Below are 27,079 nucleotides of genomic sequence, written 5' to 3'. Positions count from 1 at the left end.
GAGCCTCTTGTGGAGCAGAGTGGTAAGGCAGCAGACATGCAGTCTGAAGCTCTGCCCATGAGGCTGGGAGTTCAATCCCAGCAGCTGGCTCAAGGTTGACTCAGCCTTCCATCCTTCCGAGGTCAGTAAAATGAGTACCCAGCTTGCTGGGGGGGGGGGGTAAATGGTAATGACTGGGGAAGGCACTGGCAAACCACCCCGTATTGAGTCTGCCATGAAAACGCTAGAGGGAGTCACCCCAAGGGTCAGACATGATCCTGTACTTGCACAGGGGATACCTTTACCTTTAAACATTCAGAGGACCAAGGCTTCATGAGGGGGGGGAGTAGTAGACTTCAGTCTACCTTTCAGACAAATATTCAGTTTTTGCGCAAGGAAATCAGATGCGTGAATTTTTCAAAATGGAACATTATTATAACTAAAATATACCTGGTAAGACATACTATAAATATTTGGTTGTTACTACAGAATAGAATGCCACATGCTTTACCTTCATCAGATTTTATATCCATCTGATTAGATTCTTCTGTGCTCGCCTCTGAAGAAATATGCTCAAAATTTTTTTTAAGGTGTTGTAAAAAGACCTCCATTGATAAAGTAAAATGCAATTCTTTATTGTTTAGCCAGTGCACTACAAAAGGTCCACTTTTTTCTTCATTTTCATTAAGACTCAGAGACATGATAGAAGGGAGCAAAGGAATGTCTGTGAAGAAAAAAACAGTAGTATATATTTGCATTAGTCCCTATCGTTTCAACTGCATTAGGGATGGACATTAATACAGGTATTGGAATTACTGAAGATAAAAGCAGGAATAGCAACTAGAAAATAATTATTCTGGGTAACATTGCCTTGTAAAAAGTCTGTCCATACTCTGCGTAACTGTAAACCCTGAGTGATTTAAAATTCTAACACTCTGAATACTTAGACTGTTTCCTTAAAAGGATTCTGCACCATTGTCACAAATGAAAGTTTATTACAGAACAGTTATATCAGCACTTTGGCAAAATGAGTGAAGTAAGCGCCCAACATAACACAGCTATGAAACCTGCAACAATCTGCCTCTGGATACAATTCTATAAAAAAAAAAAATAGAAACACATATCACTCCAGTTTGGTCCAAATTCATATGATACCGAAATTCAGAATTGTCTGCTATATGGCTCCAAAATCCTCACATATAGCAGCAGACAACATGGACCTACTAAATTCATGTCTGGTGCTGCTAGTCAACAGCACTAATATCAGGGAGACAGCAATATCAGGGAGACAGAGACTTGTGCTACCATGCATAACCAATTCCCTATTTACATAATTCACCTAAACCTACATTTCCTACAGAAATTTGCTGATATAAAGATCTGCTAACACAAGGTAACTGAACTGTTAATCAATGCCTCTCTTCAAATGATGTACAAGAGTTCACAGCAACAGTATCACTATGGACAATAACATATTTACATTCAAATCTAAAACGCACAACACAAAAGTAACTGAGATAGCTAGAGCAAGTTTGGAGGAAAACTCACAATGAAGAGTCGAGAACACCCTACAAGTCATTTATGAAGACCTATGAGATGGCAGTGAAATCAGTAAAACACAAATTTTACTTGACTTTCATTGCATTCTCAAACTTGCGCCCAGCACAATTATTCAGGGTAGTCCGGTCACTGACCACCAGCAAAGAAGGGTGCCAAAACAGAAGCAAACTGGATATCAGCTGTGAGGAATTTGCGAGTCACTTTGCGAATAAAGTCTGCCATGACCTTCCACCAACTGTAGACACAGAAAGGGAACTAGAGGCCCCTTGGCCACCCTTGTAGGATACGCTAGATGGCTTCAGATGGCTCTCATTGACCGAAGTGTACTGACTTCAATGAGGCCAACCGCTTGCCACCTAGATGCCTGCCCCTCGTGGCTAATCAAAAGGAAGGACAAGAGGATAGGGGCCCCTCTCTGGAAGATAATCAACCTCTCCTTTTCAATTGGAGAATTCCTGAAGGGGCTGAAGGAGGCAGTAGTATGGCCTCTGCTGAAAAAAAATCATCCCTGATTCTGCAGGAGCCCACCAACTACCACCCTATCTCACACTTGGTGTTTCTCCCTTTCCATGGAGGAACAGATCACAGGAGTAGCTCAGCTGGTGTTCTTCCATCTGCATCAAGCTAAGCTACTAGCGTCCTAACTGGCCCCAGAACACCTAGCCACAGTGATCCAGGTGATGGTCACCTCTAGGCTGGATTTCTGCAACTCGCTCTACACAGGCTGGATTTCTGAAACTCGCCCTACCCTTCATCCTGATCTGGACACTTCAACTGGTGCAGAACGCAGCAGCCAGGGTTTTTACAGGAACACCTTAGAGGGCCCACATTCAGCTCGCCCTCCACAGGGCCTGCAAGACGGAGGTCTTCCGCCACACATATGGTTGAGGCTAGGGTGGTTCCTGGCACTATCAGCTGTGGATCTCTAGCTGAAAGTCCCTCGCTCCCAGATAGAGAGTAATAGACCTTTGCTGGACAGGGGGAGGGGAGTGGGTTATATATTTATTATCCGCCATCGTGATATTGTGTTTTAATTATGTTTTAATGGGTTTTTATGGGATTTTATTGTCCTTATGAATTTCTGTAAACCGCAACAAGACATCTGAGAGCGGCAGTATATAAATATAAAAACAAACAAAGAAATGAATGAACGAACGAATGAATGAATAAATAAATACACACACAGCTGCACTGGCTACCAGCCGACTACCGAATTGGGCTTAAGGTTCTGGTAATCACCTTCAAGGCCATACACGGTCTGGGCCCTGAGTATCTGAGAAACCATCCCCCTACCTACGACACCCAGAGAGCACTATGTTCCAGAAATATCAATAAATTGGTGATCCCTGGCCCCAAAAGAAGCTCAACTGACCTTGACCGGAGCCAGAGCTTTCTCAATCCTGGCCCCGACTTGGTGGAACAAGCTCCCAGATGACATCAGGGCCCTGCTGGAGCTAAAACAATTCCACAGGGCCTGTAAACTGGAGCTTTTTCACCAGGCCTTTGGACAAGACAAGTAAACAACAAGAACCCTCCCCGCCATCAAACTGCACTCACAGAAAAGAACAATGGGACCTGCAAAGAGCTATGAGTAGCATCTAATTTTCTTCTACTCTACTCTTTCCTCTTTCCCCATAGTTTCTCCCCTTCTGCTTCCTTCTTTCCTTGCACCCACCAGCCAAACTATATTAACCCCATTCTTCCCCATGGGGGCCTAATGCAGCTTACATCATTTTCCTCTCCTACATCTTACTCTCTCAACAACCCTATAAAGTAGATTTAAATGGTAAAAATTTACAGCTATCATCACTCAACCAACAACCATTTTGACTCTAACTAGCATAACACAATTCCAAACAAATAAATTCCATTAAATTTACTCTGACTTGAATGGACCAGGCTAGCCCAATCTTGTCAGATCATGGAAGCTAAACTGTCAGCCTTGGTTAGCACTTGGATGGGAAACCATCAAGGAACTCCAGAACGGCTACATAGGGACAAGCAATCCCTATTCATCTCTCACCTTGAAAACCCTATAGGGTTTCTGCATCCTGGATGCAACTTAATAGAACTTTCTACCACCATCATTACCATTAATTTTGGACCAGACTAACTGATAAATGGCCATCCAAAGGCTGTGGATTGATTTAATTAAATAATTATTTTTAAATTAAAATAAATACTTTTACCTTAAAAAGGGTAGACAAAGAACATGCCTTGTCACATATCTGTTTCTAACATGTTCTTATTGTATAAGAATATTCCTTTTGCAGGGGAGCTTTAAAACAATTGTAAATAATATAAAATACTTCAACTATTTTACCAGAAAGTCAGGGCAGCATCACTTGTACTACAAAACTGTATTCTTAATTACCTGTGGCTGGATTGATGCTGGCAGCAATATGAAAGTGGCAAAGTGCATTTGATTGCAGTGAAGTATTTCGATGAGCCTCATGAGGATCTTGCTGATGTGGCAAGTATCCAGTATGTGCTAGTGCTATAGACCTTCTCCTCCCTCGTCGAAAAGGCTTTAGATTTAACTGTTGGGAGAATGACTATTTGTTTGCACAACATATTACTCAAATGCAAAACACAATAATCCATGCAATATCACTGCACTTGATCGTGCTTGTATTAATATAGAAAACACAGTTTATCTAATAATTGCTTATGCAAAAATATATTGCTTAGTATAAAAGTCTGCATTATTGAAGAGTTGTAGTAACGCAGTCAGGATTAATTCTTAATATTGAAACAAAGAAAATTAATTTTGGTATTTACAAGAACTAGACAGATATGACAGGCCCTCTCAGGGTAGGATAATTGAATATCTTCTCACCTCTAATGCATTCTTCATACTTTCCTTACTAGAAGCATTTCTTTTGAAGTTGTTATTTAATTTCACTGGCTCAGGCCAATGGCTGCATCCATCCCCGTAGAGCAGACTATCATTGGGCAACAATGTTTCTGCCCACAAACGGCATATATTGTCCTTACAACACGTCAACAGTACATTGCATACAGCACCACTAGAAAAGAAAAGTGAGAGCGGTTCAACAGAAGAGATACAAAAGATTCATTCATTCATTCATTCATTCATTCATTCATTCATTCATTCATTCATTCATTCATATTTATATATTGCCCTCCCCGAAGGCTCAGGGCAGTTTACATAGAACTGAAAACTATACATGGAACCATACATATAGTAACTATAACATTAATATTAACTGACAATAACAAGGTAACAGTATAACATTAAACAATAGTAATACAAACAGGTCCAGGAGTCTTGGTGGATTTCTAGGGGGGGGGGGGAGGGGGGGCCGGGGACTATATTATATATTATTGGACTGTAGCCTACAAAAGGTAACATTTTCTTGTCATGTACAAAGTCAGGGTAGGATGAAAACTAGGAAGCAACATGAATATTAGTTTATCTATAAGTGCTGTTCAAGTCATAGTGCAATCACATACGTTTATATATTGTATTGTTACCGTCTTCTTGACTGCTGATTGTGAATTTTTGAGGATTATGGGGGTTCTATTTTTGATGTTTTTAGGTTATGTTGTATTTTATGATAAACCACTCAGAGCCGCAAAGAAATTGGCGGTTATAGAAATCTAAATAAATAAATAAATAAATATGTTTCATTGTGAACCTCCGCAAACCAGTTTACTGAAAAAGGCGGTATAAAAATTAAAAAATAAATCAATAAAAATATATAGATTCTATGCTACTACAGAAGCATCTCTAGAAAGTTCTTAGAGTTCAATATCTAAAACTGGTACCTAAATCTGAAACCTAAAGGAAGATGCTTTTCTTCTACACTGGCACTAAAGAGTCTACTACCCCTCTAGAGGGGGGAAAATTGACAGCAGTAAGGAAAGAGAGTTGTTGGACAACTGATAATAATAAGAACATTAGGTACAGGTAGACAACCTGTTTTTCTTCATAGTATTGTAGCATTGAGCTTACATATTTCTACATATTTGCTCACAAATTAATAAAAATTTAAAAGGACCAATCGATCAAACTGTTAAAGCTAAACAATAAAGAATAATGTAATGCATTTATGAATTCAGAGACGACATCATACTAAATGATGTCTTTAACTCTCTTAGGTATAAAAATTCCTTTTATTATCACAACTTGTTTAAGGCCCTATTAATCTAAAAATTATCTTATTTTACATATAATATGCTGGTAGAATTAAAATTTGAAGTTGGCTAGAAGAAAATAAAAACTGTTTATGAAGTACATATACTATATTGGATTCAGATGGAACATGACAGAAGGATTTTTATTTTTCGTGTCTCCCTTCTGAAGCCTAAAATGTTATTCCTGGAGAGACTCCTCCCCAAGCAGCGCCATTTCAGAGGAGGCAATCTAAGCAACAGCAGTTGGCGGGGAGGCAAGATAGGCTCACTTCACAGACAGAAATTCTTCTTTCAGTAGAAATGCTCTGGTGGATGCAAGCCACTAACAGTGAAAACCTGTATAAAACTAAAGGAAATTTTTAACAGCTTCTCAAAAGATTACATAATTACAGCTACTACTTGCCAATGTAGGAACAATTTTGGGAAAAGCCATTGAAACTTTGTAAGTATTAATGATATGTAAGTATCAAGAACCTGAAGGAGTTAGTCCTCACCGGGGCATATATTTACTCGTCTTTCTCCATGAAAATCCATTAACTGACCGAGGGTGAACTAAATAAATAAATGAGAAATCTACGTCTTGTGCTATAGGTTCTGGTGTAGGCATTTGAGGAGCAACTGCTGATTTCCAGCTATCAGTATTATACCACACCTTCACGAGGCAATCATCCTAGAAAAGAAAAATAGTGATATCAATTGTTAACTATATGGTCATCATTCTTCACCTGATACAAAACATGAAGTAATTTTTCTAGGTGACTTAATTGTTTCTTAAGATTATTTTGCCATGTCAAACTTTGAAATGATACCACTATACCTAAATGAGTCCATGGGCCCACCAATACCCTATAATCTCCAAACCTGTCAGAATATCTAATCTAATAGTAAATAATATATAGGCTATCCCTTGTTGTGATCAATCAGCAAAATGGGCACACTCAGAGAAGAACTTTCAAAATATGACTCTACAAGATAAACTCAGTGGGGAAAACCCTAAAATATTACTTGCTGAGGACCAAATGGGCACAGAATATTGACAGCAGCTGTTAAATTAAAAGATGGAGGGTTTAGCCTGCTTCTTTCCCTGGCAGTTTACTGAATACTGGAGTGGGAGTGAGGAATGACACCGTACTTCAAAATTGTTTTCCCTTCCTACAATTCCTTATACATGCTGAACATAATTTGAGTCTAATGGCATCTTTAAGACCAGCAAAGATTTATTCAAGGCATGAGCTTTCATGTACAATCACACTTCCTCAGACAAACATGCATTCACATGAAAGCTCACACCTTGAATAAATCTTTATTAGCTTTAAGGTGCCATTGGTCTCAAAAAAAAATTTTGAGCTACTTTAGACCAACATGGCTATCCACTTGAATTTATACATGCTGAGTTTGTCAGTCACAACTTTTGCTGCTTTTCATTCTTCTTCAACAGTGATACAAATAGTTTGGCTGTACTTGATAGCCACCCATTTTTTATGCCACTACACACTACTACTTTTATGCCACTACTCCCCACATCTCTATGGAACCAAGCATTAGGGAAGTTCACAGGAGCAAGGGACCCTGCTGCATTTCACTGCTTGCTGTCACGGCATCTGAAGAAGCATCTAAAGCAGGCTTTCTCACCCAGGGTTTGCAGCAGCCTTTCTCACCCAGGATTTAGCTGATTGGGTAGGAAATTTTTTACACATATATTTTTTAAATTAAAAATTATCAGGTGCTATGACTATATATAGACATGTCCCACCCATCCCTCCCTAAATGGCCAATGATGAGCCTGGAGGGGGTAGGATGGGTAGGGGCCCCAGCCATCCAAATTCTTGCTGGCAAATGCTCGTTGCACGTGGTAACAACTGGAGTCCAGAGAAGTAAGTACTCTCATTTTAACTTAAATGCAGGGGACTGGAATAGTATAGGCCTGCCCAGGCCATGGTTCTGCAATCTCCCACTACAGGCTCCCTTGGGTGAAAAAGAGCAAACTGGTAGCTACCCCAAAGAAAAGGTATGGTTCTGCTCATAAATCATCTGAAAATATTTCTGTGCTCTCACTTCCTATGCTGTGGGAGTGGCCCGGTGATGTCACATTTGGTGGAGGTGTCTCCATGATGTCCCTTCTGTCAAAGTGCGTCTTCTGGGGCCATGGCAGGAAAGTGTGGCCTACTGATATCACTTCTGGGGTTTCTTGAAGCCTGAAGAAGGTTTCAGGGGTTTCTCAACAGTAAAAAGGTAATGGAAGGCTGATCTAAAGTATATTCAGTTGCTCTTTTGATTTTTAATAACAACCCCTTAAGTACTAGGAAGTTAGGCTCCAATTCTTGCAATAAGTTGTCTGTCCAAATTACAATTGCTCAAATGAAATTGAAAAGAACTGCCAAAGCTCTAACTGCCAGAGAACCTGCTTCATGTGATTTTTTAGTACTTTCAGTTTTCCTGTTGACAGGATCTTTGAGAATGTTGTCCCCATCCTTGGAAAAGACATCCCTGAACGGTGACCAAAGGAGATCAACTAAAAACTCCTTTAGGTGTTCCATAGTCTCTCCAAATAAGGCAGAAGTTTTTTGGCAACAGTATCTAAGAAATTCCCGTTGCCCATTTCACTCTTAACAATTCTTCAAAGGAATCAGAGAAAGGGCAAATTGATACCTTTAATCCCCTAGCAGCTAGCATAGAGCTGTTTTATGAGTTCAGCTTATCTGAACCCTCCTCAAAATAGTTTAAAGTCAGTACAATCTTCTTTTAAAATATTTGATAATGCTCAGGCTGGAAGGGTCGAGTAGAGGTATTCTTCGAATCATTGACTCCTCCAGACCACTCTAAAGGTAAAGGTAAAGGTATCCCCTGTGCAAGCACCGAGTCATGTCTGACCCTTGGGGTGACGCCCTCCAGCATTTTCATGGCAGACTCAATACGGGGTGGTTTGCCAGTGCCTTCCCCAGTCATGACCGTTTACCCCCCAGCAAGCTGGGTACTCATTTTACCGACCTCGGAAGGATGGAAGGCTGAGTCAACCTTGAGCCGGCTGCTGGGATCGAACTCCCAGCCTCATGGGCAAAGCTTTCAGACGGCTGCCTTACCACTCTGCGCCACAAGAGGCTCCCAGACCACTCTACTCCTTCTCTATTAGAATTAGCTACTACAGACATAGTGATGTCGTGAGTTGTCTGCACCTGAACACCTGAATGTCGATCTGCACCTGAATCTACTATATGAAAACATTTGTTGTTTTATTTTAAAGAGGACATCTTTTGCCAGTTTACACGTGTTACACGTCTTCTTAATTTCCCCTCTGTCTGAGTGGGCAATACTTCCTATTAAGGGACTTCCTGGGACATTTTGCCCCAGCATGTAAACTTTCCCCTGAAGACAATGATCCAGGAGAAGAGGAATAAAATTGCTTTGTCTGACATTGTCTAGTCCATCCCCTACTGTCATATTCCCTCTCAACAATTCTCATTTCTTCCCTGGTAGCCAGGTGTTCCTAATCCCTGGGCATCTTGCACACCCATAACAAAGGGGACTATGGCATCCACACTGATCTCCCGGCCAGTTCCATCCAGTCAGCTGCATATTGACTGAAAAATGCATGGGGAAATAGTATGTCTGCCATGTTGGATGTTGCCACAGGGAAATAGGAAAGCCTGGAGAGGTATACAGCCTTACATGTTCTCAAGGAGAAAAATGCTGATTAAACTCTGTTGCCGCCTGGCTATTAGTCTGAGTGGTCTAAGACAGCTCAAATGGGCTTTGATACTAGTAATATAATAAAATTAGATCTGCCATCTAACTTTTGATAATCCTAACTCCTTTGTCACACTGATATTTTATATGGGTACTTTCTGTAAGAGCTCTGTAGAAGGCCCTACAAAAGTAGCCTCTGGGAATGAAATCAGGTGAAATAATATATTTACTGGATGGATTAACTAGTGCTAATGTTAGATTATTTTCCTTAGTGAGGCTCTAATCATATAAGCTGTCTTTCCCCCTATGTGGTCAAATGCATTAATTTCAAAGAAAGCCTTCATCTCGTAAAAAACAACCATCACATGAATATGCTTAGCCATCACGAGTATGCCATCAGCTGCTACAGACCAATCTCTTATTGCAATGTTATGCTCCTGCATCATGTACGTTTATTTTCAAAGCACAAGTACTGGGAAGCCAGACATTCAGAAAAAAACATTGCACAGGAAGGTAAATTAGTTGACTTTACATCAAAGATTGCTTTGTTATGTAAAAAGATTAACAACTTAGTTTGGTGAGAACTGAGAAATTACAGAATATGACTTGGACTTCCTGTTCTAAGGCAAGTATCATCACAAGAACCCTGAGGTAGAGTAAGCTGGGTTTGTACAAGGCCCTAGTATTTAAATTTAGATTTCCAAATGCCAAGTCTAATCTTTATCCACTGGTAATACTGCCTTATGACTGAGGCTGGCAGATTTATACTATAAATCCACCAAAGGAAAAATTCCTTCAGTCAGTCTTTAGCCCCTTTGCAAACCCAGTAGCTTTTAACATAGCACTGCCTTGCCTTCAGGAAGTAAGTGAATATGTGTTGCAGAGAAATCACTGAGCTAGTACTACACATTGATATAGTAGGTATTTTTTCTGACTTCTATTAAGACAAGACTTTAATATGGAGGAACTAAAAGAGCAAGGGAAAACAGCATTAAAAAGAAATGTATAAAGAGCTACATTGTTATGTCAGCCTGGCCAACTTGTGAAAGACATGCTGGGGTGGCCAATTTAGATTATCTTATACTTTGAAGTATTATGTCAAAGCAGAATAAAAGGTGTATTTACCTTCCCAGCAGTAGCAAAAAATTCTCCATCTGGTGAAAATTTCATTAGATGAACTTGGGAAGCAGTTCTGTGGCAAAACAAAACAGCAACATGTCAAGAACATAATGAAAATGATATTTAACATTAACAGAGCTGGAAAAGAATTTCTTTAAATTCAACTATCCCACTTGTCACCGGATATTTAAGCCCCATTAACTACTCTATTTTGAGTTCTCCATTAAGTTAAGATGGGAAAGTAGGATCACTTTATCTACTCACCTACTAACAACAAAGTAAGAACAGGCTTTGTGATGGCTAGGATTAATAAATCAGAATATATCATACTATGAATGTTCTCCTTTTGGGTATATGATTCCTAATTTCCTGATTCGAATTTTTATCATCCCCCCCAACAAAAAAATCTCTAACACTGTAACTTAAATTTTTGATTGCTGGATCTTATGACTTGCTGGTCTTTGACCGTATAATAAATATCCACATCTACATCAGCTCTAAAATGTCTACATAATCAATCTTTGGGTTCAACATGCAAGCATGCCACTCAAAGGTTTACAGTGTTTGGGAATATCTTCAGAAACTATTTTAGTAGTTAGCTCTAGCATTTGCATTATCTGATTTATGTGCTAGAATACTTGACTCAATGATTTTAGTTAAAAAGGATAGGATTCTAGAGATACAGGGATTCTAATTCATGGCCTTCATAAAGTATATCATCTTTAAAAAGATTTAATAGCCACAAATAATTTCAAAGAACATAATGCCCAATGCATTTATGCTAACTGACATCCAGTTTGGTTTTTAAAAGTCACCTGCCTGTTAATATTGTCATCTAATTGTTAATGATGCAGTCATGTTAACTAATTACCTGAATACAGAAAACTTCTAGGGATTTTATAAAATCTCTGCTGTCTTTACCCTTTCAGCACACAAATACATATTGCACATATACCACCTTTGCAGCCTGAAGACTAAGTGTAAATTTTGTTGGGAAGAAAATCTCTTATTGTTAAATCTAGAGTACAATTTTAATTAATACATAATCTGTTTGATACATGGTCCTAATTCAATTTGAGGCATATTTACAGCATATCAAGACTCCTGTTTAGAATATGGCAACAGTCCAATTAAGTTTAACTACACAGGTAAGGTTGTGGTGAAATTCCTCCTCAAGGGGTAACTAATCATTTCTTACTTGCACTGCCAAATAATTCTCCAGTCGTGAACATCTGGTTTTTCATGATTTTCATCTTCTGCTAGGTTTTCAAAACCAATATTGGACCAAAGTTGCAGACAGTTGGAACCAGTCAACAGACGAGAGCCTACATTTTTCAAATATGTACACAAAAGTAAATTAAATTTGGTGGTTAAATTCAGATTATGTATCTAAACATGTGCATCAGGAACCATTAACTCACAGCAGAAACTTCAACTACTTACCATGCAACATTTCAAATACAAACATGCGTGCAAACTTTAAAAACAATTAAAAAAACTTTCAAAACGAGACTCAATAAAAATGTATGTAAGTAATGAAGTGGAAAAGACAGAAGTCCCATTCAGCAAGCACCACTCTAAATCAAATGCTTGAATCAAAGAATCCCAAGAAGCATAGGACTGGAAGGGGCTATCAGGTCATAGCCTAAAACAGGTCAAAGCCTAAAACAGCCTTTCTCACCTTTTTTTTTTTTTACTGTTGAGAAATCCCTGAAACATTCTTCACAGAAGTGGCACAATCATGCAGAATATGGCTGGAAAGCATAGCTGTGTACATGCCCACCTGGGGCCCTCCCTTCCCACCTTGTTCAGGCTCATCATTGGACATTTTGTGGGGAAAGGTGGATCAATATGACCGATATGTTTAACAAATTTAAAAGCTATATTAAAAATTAATTCCACCAATTCCAGGAACCCTTCCAGGGTTGTCAGGAAACCCCACGGTTTTACAAAACCCTGCTTGAGAAAAACTGGCCAAACATCCATATCTGTCCAGCTGCTGCTTGAAGACTGCCAAGTAAAGGGGAGCTCACTATATCCTTAGGCAGCCGAGTCCACTGCTGAACTACTCTGTGATTTGTTTTACCTGATATCTAGCCTGTACCATTCTACACATAGCATAAAGCCATTGCTGCGGGTCCTATCCTCTGCTGCCAGCATGATTTGCTCCCTGCCTTCCTCCAAGTGACAAACTTTTAAATACTTAAAGACAGCAATCATGTCCCCTCTCAACCTCCTCTTCTCCAGCCTGAATATTTTCAAGTCTATCAAGTCTTTCTTCATAGGGTTTGGTCTTCAGGTCCCGGATCATCCTTGTTGCTCTTTCTACCTCCTCATCTAGATCATTGATAAAATGTTGTATGGCACCCCCACTGCTCACCTCCATCTAATCTCATGAAATACCACCAGCAACTACTCTTTCATTGCGGTTTTCTAACCAGTTCCCTATCCACCTAGCCATCCAAAAATCCAGTCTAATCAGACAATCATGGGGAAGCTTATCAAAAGCTTTACTGAAATCCAGGTAAACAACATCAACTGTCATGATCTAGCAAGCACAACACTCAGTCAAAGAAGGAAACCAGGTATTACACAAGGATATATTAAATAGGAAATAATAAATTCTCCTTGCATTATCACAAAAGTTCATGTAAGACCTAGCAAAGGTAGAATAAAACAAAACAGTACAATCATAATAAAATTTTCCTGAGAGTTATGCACATTGGTTGGACTAAGAACGAGGCAGAACAGACTTGCTTAAGATCACAGTATAAATCACATTTAACATTAAAAAAAATCAATATAAAAGTATCAATGTTGAAAAGTACACATGAGCAAATGAATATTTCAGATGTTTCCCCATAAAACTGAAACCCTTTTGTATTCATGAATGCAGTATATACATAAAATGTCTAATCCTAAAAGATCATCAAGTTTAGTAATAACAAAGTAAATCCTTAAAAATTTACTTGGCCCAAAGCTTCATAGTTTCAGCAAGAGTTTCATATATATTAACTTCATCTCTCATTTAAGTTCATCTTCTGTGTCCAAACACCAGCAGAATTTGTTTTCATATTAAAAATATTCAAGCACATTTACTCTTCTAAGGCTGAGCTTGGAATGACTATAACCAGTTTTTCCAGCAGCTAGCATGAAGCCTTTAAGGCAGGGGTAGTCAAACCTGTGGTTCTCCAGATGTTCATGGACTACAATTCCCATGAGCCCCTGCCAGCATTTGCTGGGAATTGTAGTCCATGAACATCTGGAGGACCACAGGTTGACTACCCCTGCTTTAAGGGACTGAATTTTCTGTTTGCTTCCTTGTTCTGATGAGCGGTATCAATTTTAAAGGGCTTTAGTGGGATGCTGTTGCCTAGTGAGATCACACCTGGTCCAACTGAACATTAAAAAGCAGCAAATAGCAAGAAGAAACTCTAGAGGCAGCTGGCCAGGCTGAAAATATCTATATAGCACTATCTATAAGAAGGGAAAAGCCACAATGTCCTTTGGGCTCTGAAATTCTCCAGTTCCAATCAATATTTTTTGCGGGGGGTTCCTCTTCTTCACCATTATAATATTGCTATAGTAGAAGGAAGATTTTGAGATATTGAAAGGTTGGCCTATGCATAGCTTTAAAAAGCAGTACCAGTTTACACATTAAAATTTTCTATGTTACCACGCAAGGGGATCAGCTTTTTCAATTATAATGACTCAATTGCAGCAAAAGGTAGAGAAGGAAAGAGCAAAGGGAGAGAACAATACAAAACAGGTACAGAACAGGGGAGGGATTTGAAAATGAGGAGCTAGAGGTGAGCAGGTCACCCTGGCACTTCTCCTGCTGCAGTCACTTTCTTATTCTTCCCTTCTGCAACTGAAACTCTCCTCTTTTTCTATCACGCAACAGAAAGGGAGCTACATGCTCACACAACTACCTTTGCTGTGGTTAGGAAAATGGCATCACTAGCACACTTTCCCATCAGTATTTCCTTCTCCTCCACATATCCACACACATCCTTTCTCTGGATAAGAAAGAAGGATGGTATTTCCTGTCTATTTCTATATCAGAGCTGTTAGTCTGCTCTTCCAGGGAAACAGTTGGCAACTTACAGATTGGGATGCTGACATGACGTGTTTGTGAAACACCAGATAAAAGGTGTCCCCACTTGAACAGTGCTCAGAAAAAGTATGATTTTTGCTCAAACTGTCCTTTTGGTACTGGCTCTACCCACCAAGTTGCCATTCTCTGAATGGTTGTTCTGAAGTCTCTTAAAAAAATAAGTAGCTTCCACAAAACAAAGTCTGCTCTTCTCTGGAGCAGAGTATCTGAAAAGCCAATGGGATTCATTTTTCATAATTATGCCAGTGTTGTTACGTACACAGTAACATGTGGCAATTAAAATAAGAAAGTGAGAAGAAAAACATTTAGTTATTTTTGTGCTTACCTGTAGGGTCCCATGTTAAGTTATGTACCGTATGCTCCAGAGAAATTTGACCTGATTTCTGCCACTGATAATGCAGCCCCTAAAACCAAAAATATAGCAAGAATCCTTTACATTGTTGGAAAGTTTAAGCTTTAAGAGTCACTGATTAAAATATATGAGTTGAATCCAAACAAAACTGACAATTTCCAGTGATTACACTTTTTTGTTGCAAACCCCCTCCAAATATTGTTCCCTATATATATCCCAGCAACAGCATTTCATGGAAATCAGAAGTTCTAACTTGATTATGAATCCATCTTGACTGAAAACTTGAATAACAGGAAAAGTTAGACTTCCAGACTACCTTACCTTTTGTTTCTAGAATGTATACACACTCTTTTAATACAATTCTTTTTGAAAACCTCTCGTCACTAAATCTACACAGAAATCTATGATCTGTCCATTTCCCTTCCTTCATTCAATCACAACAATTAAACATAAAATTAGTGAAATTTTAATAAATGCTCAGGAGATAAACCAAAAAGCTGCATATGCTTGCTACATCATGAGACTACAATTACCATGAGACCCTGCCAACTAGCCATGCCATGACCTTTCCCCAGCACTGCTACATATAAAAACACTGTAAGTCCTGGTTATATGTTATAGAGGTACAATGGGTTGGAAAGGTTTGGAGAGATAAGGAGAGAAAAAGCCTTCCAATCTTATTGATATACTACTGTCTCAACACTGTTGATTAAACCACATAATAGGCAGCAAATAATTAAACCACAAAGTAATACACATAAGAGCCCTACTGGATCAGCCCAGCAGACCACCTAGTCCAGGATCCTGTTTCACATGGTGGTCAACTTACTTATCAAAAATAGGTAACAAAAGTTTGCCATCTTTAAAATAATAGAAGGCCTGAAAATTATTATGCAATTGTTCTGTGAAGATATTAAGATGAATTACTTACAGTATGACAATTACGCTTTTCTTTCAGACACTGAACTGGCTCAAAAATACAAATTACATTCCCATAGGAGGCTGCAATCTAAAAAAGACAGTGTTAAAATGAGGTTATTTTATCTGCTTACATTCCCACATTGTGCCATCTTTTACTGTTTCAAACTTTTTTACCAAAAAGTTACCACATAATTTAAAGGAAAATTTCAAGATGATCTTAAGGTTTCAAAAGACTCAAGCTTTTTAAGTTGTGTACTTGAGCTCCATCAAGCTTCCAATATATTTAATTTCCAGCTCAATGTGTTAAAGTACAAGTTGTTTTAAATGGTAAAAAAAGAGTATGACATGAAATAAGAATATCTTGTAGTTGGATATGTGGAAAGAAATGTGCTACAGATCAGGAATAGGCAGTTCTGGGAATCAAATATTCTTTGAATACAGTTTAAAAGATTTTATAATATAGCATATGTAGAGCATAGAAGAGAGAGAGAAAAACCCATGGCACCATTTTTTGGATAAAATAATAACAAACACAGATAAAGTGAAAGCATGCAACCAATACAAGTGCAGATATATCAATAAATAGTTATATGTTCTCTTGGTTTAGTAGACACAATAAACTGGATGTCAAATACTCAAATCTGAACTCTGACTAGTCAGAACATTATTTCACTTTAATTAACACCTTGCAGAAATAATAAAGTAATTCCTTTAAAAATATTTTTTTTAATTTAAAGATTGTTTGGTAGGCTTGCAAAAATATCATTTACAGTATATTTTCACACAGAAAGTCTGAGTAAATATAATAATGGACAGATTCAAGATGCAAAAGGGAAACTATTACATAAATAATCTTTATCAGACTGAGCAATTTATATAACAGAATGACCTCAAAATGCCAATGAGAATTCAACAGACTTACACAGAACTTAAAGAAACTTAAATAAGCAGTCATTTGTGTGTTACAAAAAGAAACAATTATATCTTCTCTGCTGTAACTAAAGAGGAATCTTACCAGTTTAAAATGAGTACTCTGATCCCTAACAAAATAGAGGTACAGGAGTAGTCACCTATGTATCACATTCTTAACATGGCCAAATCTGCCAATACTTAAATCTAAATACTAAACTGAAAAATCTCAGCCTCTCCAGCCTTTCCACATATGGAAGGTGCTCCAACCCACCCTAATCATCTTGGCTGCCTTCCTCTGAACTTTTTTTTTACCAGCTCCTCTCAGTCACAGCCAATTCAGATCCCTTTAGCTTATCCTTGGTTGGGATGTTTTGTTACAATGTGCAGCACCTTACATTTTAACACCGAACTTCATTAATTTTTTTTTGTAATCTGCAAACTTGGCCACAACACTACTCACCCTATTATGAGAATTCTGACTCTTTGCTTCCTGTCATTTTACCAACTTTTATTTCATAAGAGAACCTGTTCTCTTATCCCTCATCTACTAAATTTACTCAGGAGTGTTTAATTAGGTATCTTGTCAAAAGTGTTTTAAAATTCCAAGTCTATAATATCTACATGCTTGTTCAGTTTCTCAAAGAACTCCAAGAGGCCGGTGTGGCAGGACTTCTCTTTGCAGAGGCCATGCTGAATTATTGGGTACATAGAAAAACACTTTGATTAGTTTCTTTGATTAGTTTCTACTCATTTGCCTTTGACAGATATTCAGCTAACTGGCCTGAAATTTCTTAGTTCCCTTCTAGACTGCTTTTTAAAAATGGGCATAACATTTGCTATTCTTTAGTCTTCTGGTACTACAGCTAATTTAGTGATAGGTTACATATATGGGTTATTAGATTAATTCTCTCACATTTGAGTTCCCTAAGAACATTTGGATGTATGCCAGCAGGCCTTCTGTACTTATTGTTCTTTAATTTCCCCAAGGGCTAGCATTTAATCTCTTGTCACTTCAATTTGACTCAGTTCTTCAGACTCCCTTCCTGAAAATAGTGGCTCTGGTTTGGATACATGTCTACACTTCCTGTATTGAACACAGAGGCAAAGAATTCATTTAGCTTCTCTGCCATCTCCCATCTTCATTCCTTGGTCATCAAAAGGCCCAACTGCATCTGGCTGGGTTTTTTGGGATGCAAAATCCCACTCTGTCATGGAAGTTTACTAAGGGCCCTTGGAAGAATTATACATTCTTACCCTAGGTTGGTTCACAGGGCTGTTTTGATAATAAAACAGGGAAGAGAATCACGTAAGCTGCTCTGAGTACCCACTGTGGTAAAAGGTGGTCGCTAACATATATATCAAGTAATCAAGTAAGTAAATAATATAGTTGAAGACAGAGAGGCAGATAAAAGGGATGTTGGCTGGTGACTGAGAAGTAAAGACAACAAATAATGGGGGAGGGGGAAACAAAATGCCCTCATAAGTCCTTGTGAATCACACACTTGCAAGTTTTTAGTTAAAATGGACAGTGATCCAAGTCTTCTACTGCTATTTAAAAAGAAGGGTCAGATTGTACTGTTTTTCTCCTACTTCAGAAAGTAAAAATCTCCTAACGTTTACACACATGCGTATACACACAGAAACCCCAGAAAAAACAGTAGAAAATATCAACCCCAGAGCAGCATTTTCTGTTATGAAATTAATTTGCAATGAGGATTGATAAGATTATCTGTCGAAAGCATTCTTAATAAACTGATATTAAATTGCCACTTCATGCGTTGAATGTATAACTACATTACCACTGTCAACCAGAGCAGAGCATCTTTGCACAATTTGACATTGCTCTTCCATGAAAGCATTCAAGTGTGACATATGCATTCAATTTTCCAATTTTCACACAGCCATTTAGAAATAAAATTGTAGTGAAATCCCACAAGAAATTTCAGTTGAGGAGCAATAAAGCTTTAAAAGAATGTGAGGCTTTCAAATCTGTTTGTAATTCTTGCTGATATTGTGATAGGCAGCAACCTTTCTATGACACACTTCCAAATGGATTGACACTTCTCTTTTAATACTTCTAGAAGACTGAACTCAACATTTTCCAGATGCCAGGAGAAAAGTGGGTTGTTAGGCATTTAAATATATAATTTTTGAGAAGTGTTGTTCATTTAACAGTGTCTCTTTCAGGAATAACATAAGATGACTGCAGTTTAGCACCAAATACTGGCCATCTAGCGAACTGGGAATGCCTATCAATCTGGGTTAAAATACCTAAATGTCTGCTCATTTTTGGTAAGGATTACATACTAGTGACTGCCTCTTAATACCACTTCTTTTTGAGACAGTTAAGAACCCCAGCCCTAAAAAATAAAAAAATAAAACTGACCTCAGTCAGGGCCAGGGCCTTTTCAGTCTGATGGAGCAGGGTTAGTCAACCTGTGGTCCTCCAGATGTCCATGGACTACAATTCCCATGAGCATTGTAGTCCATGAACATCTGGAGGACCACAGGTTGACTACCCTGTGGTGGAACATCAAATGAGATCACAGCCCTGCAGGACCTTAAGCTGTTTCACAGGACTTGCAAGACACAGCTGTTCTGCGAGGCTTACACTTGAGGTCTGAAGACTACATCTGCTAGCCTCCCTGCCTGAACTCACCCATTTACATCTACTGAAGATGCATTTTAAAACTTGCCCTGGAAACAGGAGATGCTTCTGAGTGAATTGGTGCCATTTATTTTAAACTACTAGAATTGGATTTTTAAATTTTATATTATATTATTTATATGATTGGTTGACTCAGTCTTCCATCCTTCCGAGGCCGATAAAATGAGTACCCAGCTTGCTGCTGGGGGGTAAAACAGCAATGACTGGGGAAGAGAATGGCAAACCACCTCATATTGAGTCTGCCAAGAAAACACTGGAGGGCGTCACCCCAAGGGTCAGACATGACTCGGTGCTTGCACAGGGGATACCTTTACCTTTACTGTTAGAAAAGGCTGGCACACAAATGCCACTAGGCATGAGATTTGTTCAAGCCTTCTCTCAAGGTGTTAAGTATTGTCACTGAATACAGAACTATGTTCCAACAATACTAATCTTGCATGATAGCAGTGGTGGTAACTCCCCACTACACACCTATTTTGCATCAGTAATTAAATGTTATCGATCAGTCTATCTCTGGTTTGCTGAATTAACACTGCAGCACAACTGAGATCAAATTATAGTCAAAAATTAGCAACGACTGCAACAAAAAACATCATCCTCTAAAAAGGGTAACTGAGTAGGTAAACACTTAAAGGATGGCAGGATTTTACAAGCAGATTTTTAAATAATTTACATGCATGCCCTTGAGAATAGCCAGAAAGTAGAGTTAAATATATTACCACTACACAGGTTTATACCGAAAATACTCAATTAAAAAATCATACAAGCACCACCATGTAATAAAAGTATTACTACTTACCTTCCCTTGCTGCATTGAACAATCCACACATCCCACTTGTATATTGCCATGTTTTGCTCCAGGAATTATTTGCAATCTTTCAAAGTCAGTCCCCAATATCACAATATCACAGCCTGATGCATACGCCTATTAAAAAAATTAGAAAGCTGAATATTTTGTTTTGTTAAAAAATCTATCAAGAGGAAAATACAGTTAAGAGGTTTCATTTAACTTGCCAGATTACAGAAAAGAAGTGTATATTCTACAGGTCACTTCCATGACTGAAATTGCCCTTAAGCTAGCAGAACAGAACACTGGACTTACTGTGGTTCCTTTTGCTCAAGGGCAAGGAACACTGATACACTTGCGCTTCTCTTCTCACAATCCCTGGAGGCAGGAAACTGATTGCAATTTCCATCTGGGGGGGCACCCTCATTCTGGAGATTTCTGCAGCTTATAACATTCCACAATGTGGGCCAAACAGACAGACAACAAAGCTTACAGTATCCTATGAAACAAATGATATCCCCAAATAGCTTGCTATGCATGAAAGGCTGAGATGCCACATCAGATTTAGAAAAGGAGTCGACAATCCATTATTTCAGCCAGAAAGGTCGTCTTGCTACCACTGTGGAAGCCATGGTTCTTGTTGAGAACCCGACTGTGACCAGGCTAGCATTAGAAATGAAGGCTGCCCTCTCCAGATTGTGCATGTAACTTGACAAGCACTAGTTTAACTCTGGGTATTCTTGGGACAATTTATGAAGCTACATGTATGAGGCTCTTGTCATCATAGAAGTGGCAGCAAAAGCTTTCATGGAGAAAGCGATGGCTTCATGGACTTTGCACAGAGCTGAGTCACTTTCTCAATCATTGGGATTTCTAAAAGTACCTTCTCCCTCTTTTGGAAGAGTCATCCCTGATGTTAAGCTAGCCAGTTCTCCTTGAGGATTTCTACCTTAGGGGTAGAGAGCTGTTAGGATTTTTAATGCTTTATGTAAGAGACTGGGAAGCTGCTCTGGAGACAAAAGGTTGTAAGATAGCTTGCTTTGTCCTCAGACAACTGGCCTTACTTTTTCCAGAAGCATCAAAAGCCACAAAATGTAAGGTAGCTCTCTATCTACAGATCTGTAGTCTGAGAAATATGAATGGCCCCTAATGTGGAAAATGCTTTTACAGTCAGCCTTTGTAAGGCAAAATGAGTCTGATGTTTCTCTATGTCTACAGGCTTTGAAGTAGCTAAAACCTTGAAGGTGTTTGACTGGAGAGGGAGGAGTGAGAAGAGGAAGAGGCCTTTACTGGGACAGTAAAGCTCTTGTTTTCTTCTCCAGCTGATTGGAGTCTGGTAGGACAACAAAAGGCATTCCCACTTCCACTCCCTTTAACTCACTACAACAGCTGCATAAGGCTGCATTGAGCAGGTCTGATGGGCCATCCCAGTTTATCAGTAGAGGGCAGAGTTTTGGCACAAAAAAACGAGCCTGCTTTCCATGATGAAAGCCAGATGATTTGTGGCCTATAGCTCTCTCCAGGAGCACAGCAGGATGGCTAGGCATTGGTTTTCAGGGATTTCCTACTCTGCTAAGAGGGGATCACCTCCCCTAGCTCTTCCTTGGAGCTCTCATGGTTGGAGACCTCAGCTGCAGACATCACCATGACTAAATCAACAGGAAAAAGGCAAATGGCATTGGGAAAGACTAGGCCAAGGAAAGCCACACAGGATGGTATATATATGAAAGAGAAAACCAAAATGTAACCAAAGCAGTTCTCCAAATCTGTCCTTTCAGGTGGAGGCAGGAAAAACATTGAGAGTGAGCTCCTCCTCCTCCCAGAGATGAAAGGTACAATCAATTTCCTGTCTCCAGGATTGTGGGAAGAGAAAAACAAGGTTGCACTTACCTGTTCATTGAGTGGTACTCTGGGCATTTACACATGAGATCTGCAGTAAGCAGAGCCTGCTAGTGAGTTTACTCAGGAGATATTGAGTTTACTCAGGATAATAACCCCCAGGAGTGCTGACCCACTCCCCTGCAAGAGTGAAGAGACTTTTCCTGCCCAAGTAACGTGACATGGGAGGGGCCAGCACTCCTCCCTCAGTTCTCCATTGTCACCGTCCTACAGGTATATAAATAGATGACATGCCCACAGTGGGGTCTGGAGGAAGGGATGAGTGAATGCACAGAGTACCATTTAAAGAATGCTACAGGTAAGTGCAGCCCTGTTTTCTTCTTCATGGTTTCTGTGCATTCCCACATAGGAGATTAGCAAGATCACTCACCATGGAGGAAGGTGTGGGCATGTCTATGCAAATTAAGACTGCAGCACTGCTCTTCCCACAGCAGCCTCCTTTTCCAGAATATCAATGGAGTAATGATGGATGGACGTTGCCGGTGTGGACATTGTCTAACAGCAGGCTTGCTCAGAAGGCCCTAGAAGTTGCCATAGATCTAATAGAATGGGCCTACACCCCCACATATGCCAACTTTATTGCCAAGACCAACCAACTTGAAAGGATCTGAGACTATGCCTTTTTCCCTTTGTAACACACAGATTTCTAGCCCGTCTGAAATGTGACACTCTATCTAAATAAAACAATAGCACTCTCCTAACATCTAATGAGTACATTGCTCTGTCCATGTCCAAAGAAGGGGTGGAGAATAACATAGGGAGTGTGATAACCTGACCCAAATGAAATCTGGACATCACTTTATGAAGAAACCAACTGAGTAAAGGGTGGGTCACTTGACAAAGTTGCCAATTCTCCAACTCTTTGAGAGGAAGTCACCGCAACCAGAAACAAAGTTTTGAATGAAGCAATTAATATGCCAGTCATTGCCATCAGCTCAAACAGCTTATGCATCAGCATGGAAAGAACAAGGATCAAACTCCACTGGGGTGTGGGAAGCACTCCCAGGGGTGTGATTTAAACCTTTCATGATCTGTAGAGGTGAAAACTGCTCTGCCTTCAATCATGGAATGCTTGGCTGAAATAGCCGCTAAATGTTCCTTGATCAAGGATGTAGACAATCCCGCATCCTTCAAACTTAGTAGGCATTGCAAAATGTTGTTAAGGGGACAGGATGTAGGATCCACACCCTTACTGGATGCCCACTCTTGAAAATGACTCCATAGGTCTTTAAAGTCAAGGGCTGGTGAGCTGCCTCAATTACTTTCACTACTTTTTGGTGGAAGAGAAGTGTGGGAGAATGAGCCATGCTGTCAAGCAGAACTTGAATACCTTGGGGTGGTGATGATTGCCTATTTGGAGAAGGTTGTAAACCAGGGGTAGATGTTGGAATTGGCCATTGGACAATGTCCACAATAGTGAAAACCAAGTCCTCTGCGGACAGAACCGGAAGAATGCATTGTGTGTGACTGGCCTTGATTTTTACTAGAACCCTGATTAACAACCCAAGAAGTGGGAATGCGTAGTACAGGGATTCGGACCAAACCCTTTGAAATGTGTTTCCAAGAGAGTTTAACCCTAATCCTGCTTGGGAGCAAAAGTCTGCGCATTTTGCATTCAACTCTGTAGTGAAGAGATCTATACTTGGTTTGTCTCACTGATGAAATATGGGTTGTATATATTGGTCTGCAATTGACCATACGTGAGCATCCAGCCTGTGCCTGCTCAATGTATTGGACAGTGTGTTGGCTGTGCCCGCAATGTGTATTGCAGACAACTGCACATTGTGATTTATGGCCCATTTCCAAATATCCATGGCCTCTTCGCCTAGTTGAGTAGTGCCTGTCCCTCCTTGCTTGTTGAGGTAGAATTTCGCTGCCATACTGTCTGTTGTGACAAGTACATGAGCATTGGAGACCATATCTGAAAAGTAAACTAGAACATGTCTAATAGCCCTCAATTCCAGGAGATGAATGTGACAAGCTTGCTCTGCTATGGACCAATTGCAGTGGACCCCCCAGCCTATTCGTGAAGCATCTGAGTATAACTGCATGTATGGGCATGGTAAAGTCAAAGGCATACCCTGGAGTCATTTAGCAGCAGGCTTGACAGGCCCCAATCACATGGCCTTCACCAAGACACAGGAGACAGGCAGAATAGCCACCATTTTGTGCCATTTTGGCACAACACTCCTGACAGTTTTTAAACACAGCCATAGTTGATAAAAAATTTGAGTCAAAGTCCAAAAAATCAGTCAGAAAGATTACCTCAGAAATCTGAGGCAAAGAGTAACTCACTGAAGAACCTTTCTTGATGGCAGCAAGGAAAGAACTGAGGGAGGAGTGCTGGCTCCTCCCATTTCAGGTGACTTTTGGGCAGGAAAAGTCTCCTCACTCTCTCACAAGGGAGGGGGTCAGCACTTCTGGGGGTATTTTCCTGAGTAAACTTGCTAGTTCCTCTCCGTGGCAGCCTCTGCTTACTGGAGATCCCATGTGGGAATGCACAGACACCACAAAGATGAACCCAAGAATATCAGTGTCCTCCTCTCTTCAAGAGAAATGTTTATTTTTATTGCACTACATCATTGCATTTAGACTGATAAAGCAATTTGTGTAAGGTATGTTAAAACTACCAATGCTGATAGAAAACAGGAGTGAGACACGATGAAGACAAACATGATCACACACATGCTGAGGGTGTACTACTCGTCAAAGAGCAGCAGCCACCCAGGGAAATAACACACAAGGGCATATCGTGAGAGACATTAACCAAACTGCAAAAAGTTCCTCAACACTGATTAAATTCTTAAGCAATTAGTTATTTGATAACACATATATACAATGTTATTTGACTGCGTTGACTAATCATAACAATCGCACTATCATGGCAACCACTTGCACCATGATCCTTATGCAAACAGAGCAGCACTAAACTATGTTTGCCCCATCAAAAAATTTAAAAGTAGGTTTATAACTAGAAATGGAATAATCAACTTGATAATCCACTTCACTGTCCTGAACCCACTAAAGCTGAACTTCTGTGCTGCTAAAATGAAAAATGTCACTGTATATATTTAATATATGTTCCACTTTAACAAGTGATAACCTAGTTCATCCAATCATTCCCTTCATGTGATTTAACAAAACTTGTGTCAAGCTTTGGATTTCAGATAATGTTTTCTACACTGGCCTGTGTTTAACATCTTGCTAGAAGCTTCATTTTGTGCAAGCTGCATGCCATGCTGCTGTTAAAGACTACAAAGGAAAAGAATGTTAACTAGCAGCTTGCAGCTATGATGGCTAAAAATGAAACTCTCATATCCAGATATACCGTACTTATGTTTACCAGATGCTATGGGATGAGAGGTGAGTAGTGTATTTGCTTATGACATGGGTTTGCCAGGGTATTTAAATGGCCACTACAAAGGACAGGCTGCTTTACCTGAACTGGTCTAACAAAACAATTATCATGGTCTAATAATGCAATACAACTTGCTCTTTTAGTCAATTACAACAATCATAAATAATGGCTAGTATTCTTGTATTTGACTACTATTTCATTGATTATTTATATATATGGAAAGAGCCTCTTGTGGCGCAGAGTGGTAAGGCAGCAGACATGCAGTTTGAAGCTCTGCCCATGAGGCTGGGAGTTCAATCCCAGCAGCCAGTTCGAGGTTGACTCAGCCTTCCATCCTTCCGAAGTTGGTAAAATGAATACCCAGCTTGCTGGGGGGGTTAAATGGTAATGACTGGGGAAGGCACTGGCAAACCACCCTGTATTGAGTCTGCCAAGAAAACGCTAGAGGGCGTCACCCCAAGGGTCAGACATGACCTGGTGCTTGCACAGGGAATACCTTTACCTTTTATATATATATATGGACTCTGGGGAATGGTAAAGGACAGGAAGGCCTGGAGATCATTGTCCACGAGGAGGAGGAGAAGGGTTGGTTCTTATATGCCACTTTTCTCTACCCAAAGGAGGCTCAAAGCGGCTTACAATCACCTTCACTTTCCTCTCCCCACAACAGACACCCTGTGAGGTGGATGAGGCTGAGAGAGCCCTGATATCACTGCTCGGTCAGAACAGTTTTATCAGTGCTATGGTGAGCCCAAGGTCACCCAGCTGGCTGCACTTGGGAGTATGCAGAATCGAAGTCCGCACTCCTAACCACTACATCAAACTGGCTCTCAGCTTGACTCATCATTTTGTTCCCTCATATACTTCAGTGAAGAAACTAAGTTAATTGACGTGTTTGGGAATTTAGATGGACTGTAGAATCTTGACTCAGAAGTTCTACCAACCAATCTGACTCATCTGTGAAGGAGAAATATTATGTTCAGGATATAGTCCAGTTCTTGGAGCTCTGATTCACCAGTGCCACACTAGTTCTCCTTCTCATTCTTTCATTGGAAGAGACTGTACTACCCCCAGTAAGCTGCATTTACTGTCATAATGATTTATTCTTCTCTATAACCATTAAATTTGCTATGACTTACAGACTAAAACAAGAAATTACTATTATTGCACATGATCTGAAAGACTGCTGATCTATATGCCCAGACGTATGGCTTATGATAAATTGGTTCTTTTGCTTCACCACTCATATCAGTTCTGCCCACCACTCTTTGAATGTGGATGGAAGCAACAACCCAGTCTAAACCCAGCCTACGACCAAATGGAATTCACCTAACCACTCTTTCTTTTTAGTCAGCTGGTTGCCTTCCAGCCACCTGGTAAGAATGACAGACTTTTTACCAATCACAGCAGTTCCTTCTGTTCTATGCTGATCCTGGACTGAGTGTTTGAGAAAACTGTACCTGTGGACATATCCAATCACATTTTAAGAATACAAACCAGGTTACCCTCTTCATTTAGAATCAGTCTCTGGATTACACAGTAGTTTTATTGAACATCTACTA

General features: G+C 39.7%; 1 protein-coding gene across 5 annotated transcripts in view; it reads right to left on the bottom strand.

The window, feature by feature from the left end:
- The window catches only part of DMXL1 (Dmx like 1), a 93,802-nt gene that overhangs the window by 61,392 nt on the left and 5,331 nt on the right, over positions 1-27,079 (bottom strand). For all 5 annotated transcript variants that reach the window (XM_077344361.1, XM_077344357.1, XM_077344358.1 and 2 more), the window contains exons 2-10: positions 20,273-20,398; positions 15,904-15,981; positions 14,946-15,024; positions 11,702-11,828; positions 10,510-10,576; positions 6,195-6,370; positions 4,379-4,568; positions 3,914-4,079; positions 491-703 (exon numbers count right to left, since the gene is read on the bottom strand). In XM_077344361.1, the coding sequence (XP_077200476.1) occupies positions 491-703; positions 3,914-4,079; positions 4,379-4,568; positions 6,195-6,370; positions 10,510-10,576; positions 11,702-11,828; positions 14,946-15,024; positions 15,904-15,981; positions 20,273-20,398 (1,222 nt within the window). The remainder of the gene's footprint in view (positions 1-490; positions 704-3,913; positions 4,080-4,378; positions 4,569-6,194; positions 6,371-10,509; positions 10,577-11,701; positions 11,829-14,945; positions 15,025-15,903; positions 15,982-20,272; positions 20,399-27,079) is intronic.

Source organism: Paroedura picta, chromosome 7 (assembly GCF_049243985.1).
Source record: "Paroedura picta isolate Pp20150507F chromosome 7, Ppicta_v3.0, whole genome shotgun sequence".
NCBI classification, from domain to species: Eukaryota; Metazoa; Chordata; class Lepidosauria; order Squamata; family Gekkonidae; genus Paroedura; species Paroedura picta.
This window is presented reverse-complemented; position numbering and strand designations above follow the sequence as displayed.